Below are 11,759 nucleotides of genomic sequence, written 5' to 3' on the forward strand. Positions count from 1 at the left end.
TCATAACCTGTCCTGACCTCCTGCAGGAGCGCGTGGAGCTGACGGACGTCTACACGGAGCTGAAGGCCGGCGTCGCTCTGATCCGACTGCTGGAGCTGATCTCCAGAGAGACGCTGCCTGCGCCCAGCCGACGCAGCCTGAGGGTCCACTGCCTGGAGAACAACGGCATCGCCATCAACTTCCTCAAGACCAAGGTAACTGACCGTGGAGTCAGGGCAACTGACCGGTCCGTGGAGTCAGGGTAACTGACCGGTCCGTGGAGTCAGGGCAACTGACCGGTCCGTGGAGTCAGAGTAACTGACCGGTCCGTGGAGTCAGGGTAACTGACCGGTCCGTGGAGTCAGGGTAACTGACCGGTCCGTGGAGTCAGTAACTGACCGTCCGTGAAGTCAGGTAACTGACCGTCCGTGGAGTCAGAGTAACTGACCCGTCCAGGAAATCAGGGTAACAGACCGTCCATGAAATCGAGATCAAACTGACCGGTCCGTGAGTCAGGGTAACTGACCTGTCCATGAAATCAGGGTAACAGACCTGTCCATGAAATCAGGACTGCCTTCGGAACCACGTCGGAGTCAGGGTAACTGACCTGTCCGTGAAATCAGGGTAACTGACCCGTCCATGAAATCAGGGTAACTGACCTGTCCATGAAATCAGGGTAACAGACCTGTCCATGAAATCAGGGTAACTGACCTGTCCATGAAATCAGGGTAACAGACCTGTCCATGAAATCAGAGTAACTGACCGTCCATGAAATCAGGGTAACAGACCCGTCCATGAAATCAGGGTAACTGACCCGTCCATGAAATCAGGGTAACAGACCTGTCCATGAAATCAGGGTAACTGACCTGTCCATGAAATCAGGGTAACTGACCTGTCCATGAAATCAATGTGTGTCTGCTCCAATCCTGAAACAGCAGTAGTTTTGCAGTGGCATGGAAACCTGTCCTCTGTTTCTAAACGATTTCCTCTGTCAGATTCGGGTGGATCTGATTGGTCCAGAGAATGTGGTGGACGGGGACCGGACGCTGATCCTGGGTCTGCTGTGGATCATCATCCTCAGGTTCCAGATCGGACCCATTAACCTGGACGAGGTAGAGTCTTTGTTTTATTCCACAACTTGAACAAATTGAAACCTGTAACTTAACAGCGTCTCCTCCTTCCTTCCTCTCCTCTCTCCTTTGTTTCATGGCTTCTCCTCTCCTCTTTCTGTCTCATCTTGTTTTCTGTTCTCCACCTCCACCCGTCCTCTCTCCCTCTTCTGAATCACTGTTTCCATCCTCTCTCTCCCTTCTTCTCTGTTTCCATCCTCTCTCTTCCTTCTTCTCTGTTTCTATCCTCTCTCTTCCTTCTTCTCTGTTTCCATCCTCTCTCTTCCTTCTCTGTTTTTGTTCTTTCTTCCTAACCTCTCTTCCCTCTTATTCTTTTTCTCCCTTGTGTCTTCTCATTTGATCTTTTCTGTACATTTCCTTTTCTTACGTCCTCGCCTCCTTTCCTTCTTTCTTTCTCCTTTGTCTTCTTCTTCTCTCCTCCCCAGGCGGGCGGCGGCAGTGTCGCTCACCGCTCGGCGAAGGAGGCTCTGCTGATCTGGTGCCAGAGGAAAACTTCGGGCTACGGTGGAGTCAACGTGCAGGACTTCTCGTCCAGCTGGAGGGACGGACTGGCCTTCAACGCCCTCATCCATGCCCACCGGTAAAACCCACGTGCACACACACACACACACACACACACACACACACACACTCACACTCTTCCCCCCCAATCTCTCTCTTTCCTCGCCCCAGGCCGGACCTTTTCGACTATCACCGTCTCCATGGCGACGACCCCTGCCCTAACCTGGAGCACGCCTTCTCTCTGGCGGAGCGGGAGTTTGGGATCATGCAGCTGCTGGAGGTGGAGGACATGGTGGTCCCTCATCCTGACGAGAAGTCCATCATGACCTACGTGTCCCTGTACTACCACTACTTCTCCAAGATGAAGCAGGGACAGACCATCCAGAAGAGACTTGCGAAGGTCTGAAGCAACACCACATGGGGGCGCCACTGATCCACTATCCTATCACACATTATGACCTAAGACCAATATTTTGATTAAGTTGATGTATTGATCGTATCCAGAATAAGACAGTATTTTGGTTATGGTGTTACATGAGTTTCTGATAGAATATTCTGCTCATATTTTACACTTCAGGTCACGTGTGGTCCTGTAGTGGAAACTCAGGACTTTATAATGTGATTAAAACATGTCAACATAATCAGACTCAAATCAGAATACTCCACATTCTGAGAATGACCTTATTCAGGATAAGGTCATCAGAACATGCTGTTTACATGATAATGTCTTATCCAGACTATTGTCTTAATCGGGTTAATTATAATAATTTAATATTGCTGTCCATGTAAAGTTAGTCAGATATTTTCTGCTGTGGGAACTCAGTCATATCTTAAAGATGCTCAATGGTTTTCTATAAATTCATTATTGTCTTTGTACAAACCTTGGACTGCTCTGCCCTCTGCAGGCTGCTACTGGTACTGTAGCAGCAGTCTGGGTTGAAATCTCCTCCACAGACAGTTTCTCCTCTCTGACCATTGGCTGGTTTGTAGCATCATGGCGTTCTCTAATCCATCAGATTCCACTGCCGGCCTATCAGGTGGCGGGGATTACAGTCAGATAAGAATCAGGACTCGTGGGAGCTCAGCCTCGAGCTGCAGAGCTACAGAGCTGCAGAGCTGCAGAGCTGCAGAGCTGCAGAGCTGCAGCACACAGAACTCACACCACAGCATCACGCTGGGTGAATGTAGTTAATAACAGAATCTAGAGAGGAAATAGCTGCTGTGCAAAGTTGTATATTCATGTGAGCAGGAGATGCTGAGGACAATCAGGAGGAACTAGAAAGACACCAGTAATACAAATGTCAATAATGAAGAGAATATATTTACATTACACAAGATATGTTGCTCACGTTTCTTACAGCAGAGTCTTATTTAAATTGATGATAGTTTAGTAATAATAGTGGGGATGTTTCAGGTGAGGTGACAGTGCAGCCTTGACCTCTCTATCCTGTGAGGTCAGGGGGCGGAGCTGCAGACACTAAGCTAATCAGATCACACACACTCGCACTGAGACGCTGCTGGAGGCAGCAGCAGAAACAGAAACCCGGGCAGAGGAGAAGAGACGGGTCGGGTCTGGACTGTGGAAGTCCGAGCTCGGAGTCGGGTTCAGCTCCTGTTGCCCCTGACAACACGAGGAAACAGACCAACCTTAGATTGATCTCTGGATTCAGAGGCCACTTGGTTTCTATTTGTTGTCGTTTGTCTCTGTGGGTTTGGTCAGCGAGCAGTTTGTCTTTTCATAGAAGTGATGGAGCAGGTTTCTGATCGTACGGAGGTATTTCAATCATATTTACATTTGGAGCTTCCAGTTTTATAATCAGAGGTTTTCAGCTGTCGTGGAACTGGACTGTTCAAAGTGTCTTTCTATCTGAGCAGCATCGTGCTGGTTCACTAATGCTCTGTTGTGTGTTTGAGTCTCAATATGCTCATATTTTATATAACTTGAACCATGAGGGAGGACTTCTGTCCACGTGGCCTCACCGCTCGTAGTTTGGTGAATTATAAGCTCTGCTGCATTAAAAGCACGTTTGATAGTAGATGTACCTGCACAGGAAATGTAGATTGAGATTTTAATGTTTTTAAAAAGTTGAGGGTAGTTTACTTCTCTCTCTGACCTCCTAATGTTCAGCTGTGATGGTTGGAATATTTGCTGTTGATGTTTATGTACCAGGTATTCCGAGGTCCAGTGATTTACCTGGTGTCACGTAATGATGGTTTATATCGATAGATGCAGTTTGCACCAGGTGTCTGCTGAAACCCCCAACATGGAAAGGACAGGAAATGGCCCGTGGGGTCTTTCCCAGTACATCAGGTGGTTTTCAGCCATGGTGTAGGAATGTTTGTGGGTTTTAATAAAGTAATTCAGGCTCAAACTGGAGACATCAGGTGATCCAGGTGCAGTCTACACATCTGGAAGGGTCTTTAGCATCTGGACTGAAGCAGGACATGTGTGCAGGAACATTCCAGATGAGCTAGAGGTTCTAAGAGCTTTAATTGGAGGGAGCAGGTGTAGCAGGTGTGTTTTAGGGGCAGGCTATACTCTGCACAGGTATGTGGCAGAGTGATGTTTCACAGTGAGGTTGTACCGAGAGCTGTGTCCATGTCCACCTGGGTCACGTGTTTGTGACACCGAGTGCAGCAGGAGCCAACAGTGTCGAGGTAACATGTCAGTGGGAGGAAGTCTCAGTGGTCAGTGGGTGAAGAGGGAGTACAGGAGGGAGTCATCCACCCGATCCCACCACAAGGTTTGTCCTGCGTCTCTCCAGCATCATGTCCCGTTGCTCTGTTTCAGTTTCAATACAGGAACCACGGAGTCCAGAGAAAAACACTAAACACATAGAAGGGCATTTGGAGAGTGCATCACTACTCTGCTTCTGAAGGTCTCTGGATATATTCTTCATATAAAACCGTTGGTACATGATACAGCTACATGTTGGTAGTTATGAAGCTTCTCAGCTGTTTGTTACGGTTCCCTTCATGAATAGTTGAGTCATGAAATTCAGATCATTATCCAGATCTGCACCACAGATCTTTCATCAACATGTGAAATCATTATTTCCAGAGAAATTCAGAATAATGTGGAAATATTAATGAAAAGAAAATCCTGGGTCGGCCATTTTAATTGATTTCACAGCGTAATCCTTATAACAAATACAACAAAGGTCTGATGACAAAACACTGCTCAGAAAACTTCTGTTTTATCCACAAGACTCAGATTTTGTACTTTTGCTCTGTTTTATTTGTATTAATCAGTTTACAGAGAGATGCCTTCAACATGTATGAAACCCAACAGGGACAAGGTTTGTTGGGGGAGAGGAGGAATCGGACATCGCAGGTTGATGGGCTGACTTGGCCCAAATCTTAACATGTCGCACAACGCTCACAGGGAATCACAGCGAGAACCATGGCAGCGTTAGGTTCTTTGTGTTCAGAGGTGCATCAGGTCCGTTTTGAAGAACAACTCTGACGACTTGCTCCTATGTGTCTGCTCAGATTGTGGGGATGTTGACGGAGCTGGATGACATGAAGGTGCGGTACGAGAGAATGGTCTCACATCTGCTGCACTGGATCAAAACCAAGGTAACACAACCAGCACCAGTGAAAGGAAGTGCAGCCGCTGTGTGGATGAACTCATGGTTTCTTGTCTAACCGCAGGTGGTTCAGCTGAATGACAGACGATTCCCAAACTCTCTGAAGGAGATGCAGACGCTGGTGGCGGCTTTCAAGACCTACAGGACAGTGGAGAAACCTCCTAAGTACCAGGTGAGACTCCATGTTCCCGTTCTCTCAGGGAAAGACTAACTAAATATGCTTTTCTCTGGTCATTGTCATGAGAGTCTTGACTTATTGGTGCTTCTGGATGTGTCCTTGTCTCTGAAGGAACGTGGGGCAATGGAGGCTCATCTCTTCAGTCTGAAGACGCAGCTGGCCGCCAACAACCAGCGGTCCTATAATCCTCCAGAGGGTAAACCAGTTACTGTCTGAGCGGTGTATCTGTTGTTAGCCACAGCAGTGTCTGTAAATAAAGATGGTGGCTGGCTGCAGTACAGGTCATTAACCTTCCTCCTCCATGTTAGCAGATGGGACATGGACCAAACTCAACAATCTAAGCACTTGTTAAATACATGTTTGTCCAAGAGGGTTTCTGGTATTTCAGTTCGTTCTTATCTGTTCATGTTTATACATTTTCTTACTTAACATTGTGTTTCTGTGTGTGTAGGTAAAACACTGCGTGACATAGAGAAGAGTTGGGTTTTGTTGGAGAGAGCTGAACACGAGCGAGAAGGTGCCCTGCAGGGGGCGCTGCTCCGTCTGGAGAACCTGGAGCAGCTCGCCCAGAAGTTTGGGAGGAAGGTAGATGCTACTAAAAGAAAAGATCGAATACAATGCACATTGATCCTTTCGGAGGCAAATTGTAATGTTTGTCGTGGCAGATAAGATATTGGGATCGACAATTTAAAAAAATGCTGATGATGAATTCCAGAATTCAGTCAGTGCTGTGTTTGTATTGGTCCTCAGGCTGCTCTGAGAGAGGGGTACCTGGAGGACACGGTGCGGCTCATCCGGAGGCAGGACGTCCGAGCTCTTTCCACCCTGGAGGAGGTGCAGGCAGCCGGCCGGCGTCTGGAGGCCCTCGCCACAGACGCTCTGGCCAGAGAGCCACGCTTCACCGCCCTGAGAGACATGGCCAAGACCATTGAGAGAGGAAACTACCACAGCAAGGAGCAGATCATCAGGCGGTGAGTGACCTGTGTCCTCCATCAGGTGCAGGGTTGACTGAGGACCTGAAGGTTCACTGGGGTGAGACTGGTGCCAGGTATCAGGAGTATGTGAGGATGAGGAGCTGGTTTAAGTGAAAGATGAGTGAGAACTGAAGAAAGAGAAGTAAAATCAGGTGTCATCACTTGAACTCAAAGATTAGCTGATCAGAGTTCAGTGGTGAAAGTAAAGTCAGTATACAGGTGATATTCAGCACTTGGAAACCAGTAAATGTTGATTCATTGTAGATGATCTGACTTGAAACGGTGAAAGGTTGGAGGTTCAGGATAAGAGAAGAACAATGGTGCTGCTGATACAGTCCTGTGTTGGTCTGCTGGTCTGTCAAACTGGTCGTTACCATATGTATATATCCTGTGCTCCTAAGGGAGGAGAGCATTCGTAACCGGTGGAAGGAGCTGTTGCAGCAGCTGCAGGAGCACAGGGGGCTTCTGGGTAATGTAGTTGAAACCCTCAGCTGCCTCCGAGACATCGAACTTGTCTCCCAGGAGTTGAAAGAACTCCAGGTGAATATGCTTTGGTTTTTAAGATTGCAGCTGGAATTTCAAATGTGTGTTGCTCCTTTGTACGATCTGTTAGTAATAAAAACACATGTTACAGCACAGGATCAGTATTTAGTTTCCTCTTCTTGCTCATCAGTCCCAGGCCAGTTCCTCTGACCTGGGGAAGCAGCTGACGGAGGTGGAGTCTCTCCTCCAGAAGCAGGATCTCCTAGAAGCTCAGATCTCGGCTCAGGGTGAAACCATCGCCGCCATCAGCAGCACAGCTCTGGTACAGTCCTGATGGTGTCACACCTGCTGCTGCAGCTGGATGAAGAGGTGGACGAGCTCACCTCTCTCTCTCTCTTTCAGGGGAAAGTGAGCGACGGTCAGCAGATTCACAGCAGAGTGAGAGCTCTCGACACTCAGTACAAGTCTCTGGTGTCGCTCAGCAGCAACAGGTATTCTTCACTTTCACTTTTTATGAAAAGCTTATTCAGGAAGAACGTAGCTCCTGGGTGGAACCACCTACTTGTCTCCTCAGGAGGAAACAGCTGGAGGCTCAGTTGAGGTTGTTTGAGTTCTTCCATGACTGCGAGGAGCTGGAGGCGTGGCTGTGGGAGCGCTGGTTGAGACTTCAGACGGCCGGACTGGGACGAGACCTCAGCCACATCCAGCTGGCTCAACACAATCACAAGGTGAGACGCACAACGTCACATGATTCTCTGTGCCTTGTTTTAAATATTTAACATTTCCTCAAGAGAAAATGAGCAAAGCCTCAGAAAGTAATTTCAGATAAGTTATTCCTTCTTGGTATAAATGACTGATTAGTGGGAATAACTTATTTAAAATGGGAACCTCTGGTCAGTTCAACACATTTTATTATATTGTCTCAGGTGCTGGAGGCGGAGATCCAGGCCCAGGAGTCTCTGTACCAGGGAGTTCTGGGTCGAGGTCAGGACCAGCTGTCCAAGCAGAGCCGGGTCAACCAGCGAGCCGTCCAGAAGTGGACCAGGACTCTGAAGAGGCAGTGGAGCCACCTGACCGACGAGGTGACGGGACGCCGCAACAGGCTGCAGGCTGCCGCTTCCATCAAACAGGTGAACCAGGTGTACGCTTTGTAACAGGTGAAAGAAGAGCAACAGAAAGAAGACTAACTCTATACTCAGCTAACATAACATCATAATAATAGTTATAATAATAGTAGTTTGCACAAAACCTTCCTAGTGTCAAGTCCCTAAAGCTTGGTTAGGTTGATTGGGACTTATCTCAGACCTCTGTAGTTTGACAGATTAACAAACGTTTCTTCTGCTCAGTACTTTGCAGATGTGGAAGAGGCCAACTCGTGGTTGGGAGACAGGAAACCGCTGCTGACCAGCGAAGACCGAGGGAAGGATGAGTCGAGCACGGCGGCGCTGCTACAGCGCCACCTGCGACTGGAGAAGGAGATGGTGGCCTACGCCTCCGAGATGAAGAGGCTGTCAGAGCAGGCGAAGAGCGCTGCGCAGCTAACAGCTCTGACTGTGAGTGAAGGCTCAAATCATGAAGTCCATGATCCTACGTGTGGCTCTATACATCTGAGAGTATCAACAGTTTACACACAGACTGGTTTGGTTTTTAAATGTAATGAAAATCTTAAGTTCAGCCTCTTAGTGTGCTGACATGTAGAGTGAGAGAGAAAATCTGTCCAACCCAAAAGTCAGAGACGCCAGATGATGCAAAATGCAAAATGTCAGAGGAAATGATTCAGTTGCTTCAAACACCTGACAGGAGAGAGTCTGTGAAGAGACTAGATCAAGTTGTGTGTTTCATGTGTTACTGTATTTCACCTCTTCACCCTGTGCTCACACTCTGTGTAGGCGGAGCCTCAGCAGAGTAAAGTGATGGAATACAGTGATTCATCTGAAGAGGAGGAGGAGCCAGGAACCGCCGCTTCATCACCAAGCCTGAAGGGAGGGAGGAGCCACCCCCTGCAGAGTGAGGAGAGCAAGGCCAAGGTCCGCTTCAGATACAGCAGAGGTACAGCAGAGCCATTCAATATTAATACTCTGATGATTTGATCTGGACAGGACACGTCTGTTATTACTGTTCCAAGGTGTGTGGGACCATGTGATCCACACTGGAGGTGTCTCTGTCCACATTGTCCTCGGACTCCACTGGTCAGAGACCCATTCAACATTTCAAGTAGAGCAGGATCTGACCTGTTGGAGAATCTTGTCTGTCACATATATTACCGGACGGTTGTCTTCCATCCAGGCCAGTTTCCATGGGATCGTAATGAGATTGTAATCGTTGTGAGCATTGAGCCGGATGGAGACAGAGTTCTTGCCAGAGACGGCAGAGGAAACCAGCAGCTCATCCCCAGAACCTACCTCAGCCTGCTGTCAGCCACAGTAGGATCAGATCAATCATCTAATCACTGCACTAACAACTATTAGTAATACATCTAATTATCACTCACTGTGAATTACATGCAGTGAAATAATAAACTGCACAAGTCCTTTATAAAGCCACAGAGAAATTACTACCAACCAAAATATTGTATATTTCCATTTTGATCCTGACTCCGACATGTCATTAACAACATCCTCCTGTTCAGGCTCCTCCACCCCCCACGCCCGTCAGCACCAATGGCGTCCCAGTGAGCCCGGGCAGGAAGACGAGTCGCCCCAGGCGAAGCCGCTCCATGCGTCGCAGCACGACGGAGATCCAGACATCATGGCTTCCAGACCCACAGTACCAGAGAGACACTGTGGACAGCACACAGACTCAACTGGACGAGGACTACAAGTCCCTACACAACCTGCTGAAGGTGAGAGAGGGACATCAGGGACATGGAGGCCGATAATAATGAAGTACTCTGCTGCTCGCTGCCACGACCCTTAACCACTTGGACTGAGTCCAACAGGTTCCAATGCATCAGCGTCCTGTAATTACCTCTTTGGCAGCAATATTTAACAAACAAAGACTATGATGTCTTGTGTTTCAGTCGAAGACAAGAAGTCTGGAGGAGACGCTGCGTCTGCATCGATTCTACAACAGCTGCCAGGAGTTTGAGTCGTGGATGGAGGATAAGGAGAACATCCTGAACACTTTCAGCACCGACTCTGACAACCTGGAAGTCGTTCAGGCCAAATACGAGGTTTCCAGCACGATGCATGAACAAAATGACCATTAGTTTATTTACTTGGCTCCAAACAGACATTTTGCTAATATTGACGTTGACTTCTGGTTTTAGAACTTCCTGACTGAGTTGATGAGTGGGCGTGGCCAGTTGGATGACATAATCCAAATGGCGGAGGAGCTGGTGAAGAGTCGACACAGTAAACAGAGAGAGATCCAGGCCAGGCAGAGGAAAGTTTCCAACAGGTACGAAACAGTGGAAAACCAGCTACGTCAGTCATCGCAGAGAGTAGATGACCTGATTCTGTTGTTGCCCTCAGGTGGGATCGGATCCAACAGCTGAAGGATGAGAAGGGACACGAGCTGCTGAGTACGGCAGATGTCCAGTCCTTTCTGCAGAGCTGCGATGAGGCCAAAGCTCTGCTGCAGGATCAGCTGACCCGGCTCGACGTCGTGGACGTGGGCTGCAGCTCCTTCACGCTGTCGGCCGAGGAGAAGAACCAGGCTCAGGCGCTCAGAGACATCCAGACCCTGGAGGGCAAGATCTCCTACCTGAAGAGCGTTGCAAAGATGTACGTGTCTGACAACACTGGAGGACCTTTCCTGAAAAACAAGAAGAAGAATGTGTTATGTTGTAAAGAATTAAAAATCAACTCTGTAAACATTTGATGTAGTAGAAAGATTAGAAACAAGACTTGTTCTTTGTGGAACCTTTGCAGTTCTAGACTTATTAGTTTAAGAGATTATTAAAAGACACTTTAACTCCAAAAATCCAGTTTAATAATCCCTACATTCTAGATTTCTGTTTGTTGGGTCTGTGATAGTGACGAACTCTGTAAATTCTACAACAACTTTTGTTGTCTTTTTGACTTTTATGGTGATTTCCATGATCCCAGCGAGGGGAGCAGTGAACCCTGTCTCAGTGTTTATTTCCTGTGACACAGGAAGCAGGACTGCAGTCCAGCGGAGAGTGCAGCCATCATGGAGGAGGTTCGGCGTCTGGAGTCTCTGCTCAAACAGGTTTGAGATCAAATCATCATCACAAACTGAGTAATTGTGTAGCAGTGACGCATCTCATGATGTGGATGAGGGTAATACAAGTTGCAAAGTGTGTAACTCTGTGGAAGGAAGTGAAAAACCCACGTGTCAACCGTCCAGTCATCATCAGCTCTGTTGTTTCTCAGGTGAAGCATCAGGCTGCAGATAGACAGCGCCTCCTGGAGGAGGCCCGCAGGCTGCAGGGCTTCCAGCAGCAGGCCAAAGAGCTGCGGCGCTGGGCTGGCTCCGTGCAGGAGCGCCTCCTGCAGGAGGAGACGGCTGCTGACGTGGCCTCGGCCGTTGCTCTGCTGGAACACAATCGGGAGCTGTGGCTGGAGATGGAGGATCAGAGGAGCAGGTAAAGAGGAGCAGTCAGGAGGCCCCGCCAAAATAAAACACAGCACAGGTCATTACTGCCTGAATGGATTTCTGTATTTCAGTCTCTATTCCTCGTCTGCATCTAAAAACTCTCATGAATCTGTTATTTATATCTCAAAAATATATTTCAGGCAAAATATGGAAGTCTGTAGATGCTGATATTAAATGGAAAGTTCAAATGTAAACTTTCAGAAATAAAATTAAATTTCCTCTGACAAATATTGTTCTGTGTATCATAAGAGAAATAATGTGAAATTTACTTTTTCACATCAGTTACTTTTCTTTTGTTTGAAATGCCAGGACACAAATTAAAATTTACTTTCAAAATTCCTGTTTGTGATTTCATGTTGATTGT

The 11,759-nt window shown here is 47.7% G+C and overlaps 1 protein-coding gene across 1 annotated transcript in view; it reads left to right on the top strand.

Annotated features, from left to right (window-relative positions):
• Positions 1-3,160: 3,160 nt before the first annotated feature.
• sptbn5 (spectrin, beta, non-erythrocytic 5) overlaps positions 3,161-11,759 on the top strand; it is a 36,341-nt gene continuing 27,742 nt past the window's right edge. The window contains exons 1-20 of the mRNA XM_047341599.1: positions 3,161-4,354; positions 5,103-5,189; positions 5,265-5,372; positions 5,490-5,574; positions 5,830-5,963; positions 6,129-6,349; positions 6,754-6,892; positions 7,026-7,157; positions 7,238-7,326; positions 7,410-7,563; positions 7,762-7,965; positions 8,182-8,388; positions 8,725-8,884; positions 9,122-9,258; positions 9,465-9,677; positions 9,855-10,007; positions 10,104-10,234; positions 10,309-10,560; positions 10,933-11,008; positions 11,173-11,384. Coding sequence (XP_047197555.1) covers positions 4,274-4,354; positions 5,103-5,189; positions 5,265-5,372; positions 5,490-5,574; positions 5,830-5,963; positions 6,129-6,349; positions 6,754-6,892; positions 7,026-7,157; positions 7,238-7,326; positions 7,410-7,563; positions 7,762-7,965; positions 8,182-8,388; positions 8,725-8,884; positions 9,122-9,258; positions 9,465-9,677; positions 9,855-10,007; positions 10,104-10,234; positions 10,309-10,560; positions 10,933-11,008; positions 11,173-11,384 — 2,975 coding nt within the window. The 5' untranslated portion in view covers positions 3,161-4,273. The remainder of the gene's footprint in view (positions 4,355-5,102; positions 5,190-5,264; positions 5,373-5,489; positions 5,575-5,829; positions 5,964-6,128; positions 6,350-6,753; positions 6,893-7,025; positions 7,158-7,237; positions 7,327-7,409; positions 7,564-7,761; positions 7,966-8,181; positions 8,389-8,724; positions 8,885-9,121; positions 9,259-9,464; positions 9,678-9,854; positions 10,008-10,103; positions 10,235-10,308; positions 10,561-10,932; positions 11,009-11,172; positions 11,385-11,759) is intronic.

This window comes from Hippoglossus stenolepis, chromosome 10 (genome assembly GCF_022539355.2).
Source record: "Hippoglossus stenolepis isolate QCI-W04-F060 chromosome 10, HSTE1.2, whole genome shotgun sequence".
NCBI classification, from domain to species: Eukaryota; Metazoa; Chordata; class Actinopteri; order Pleuronectiformes; family Pleuronectidae; genus Hippoglossus; species Hippoglossus stenolepis.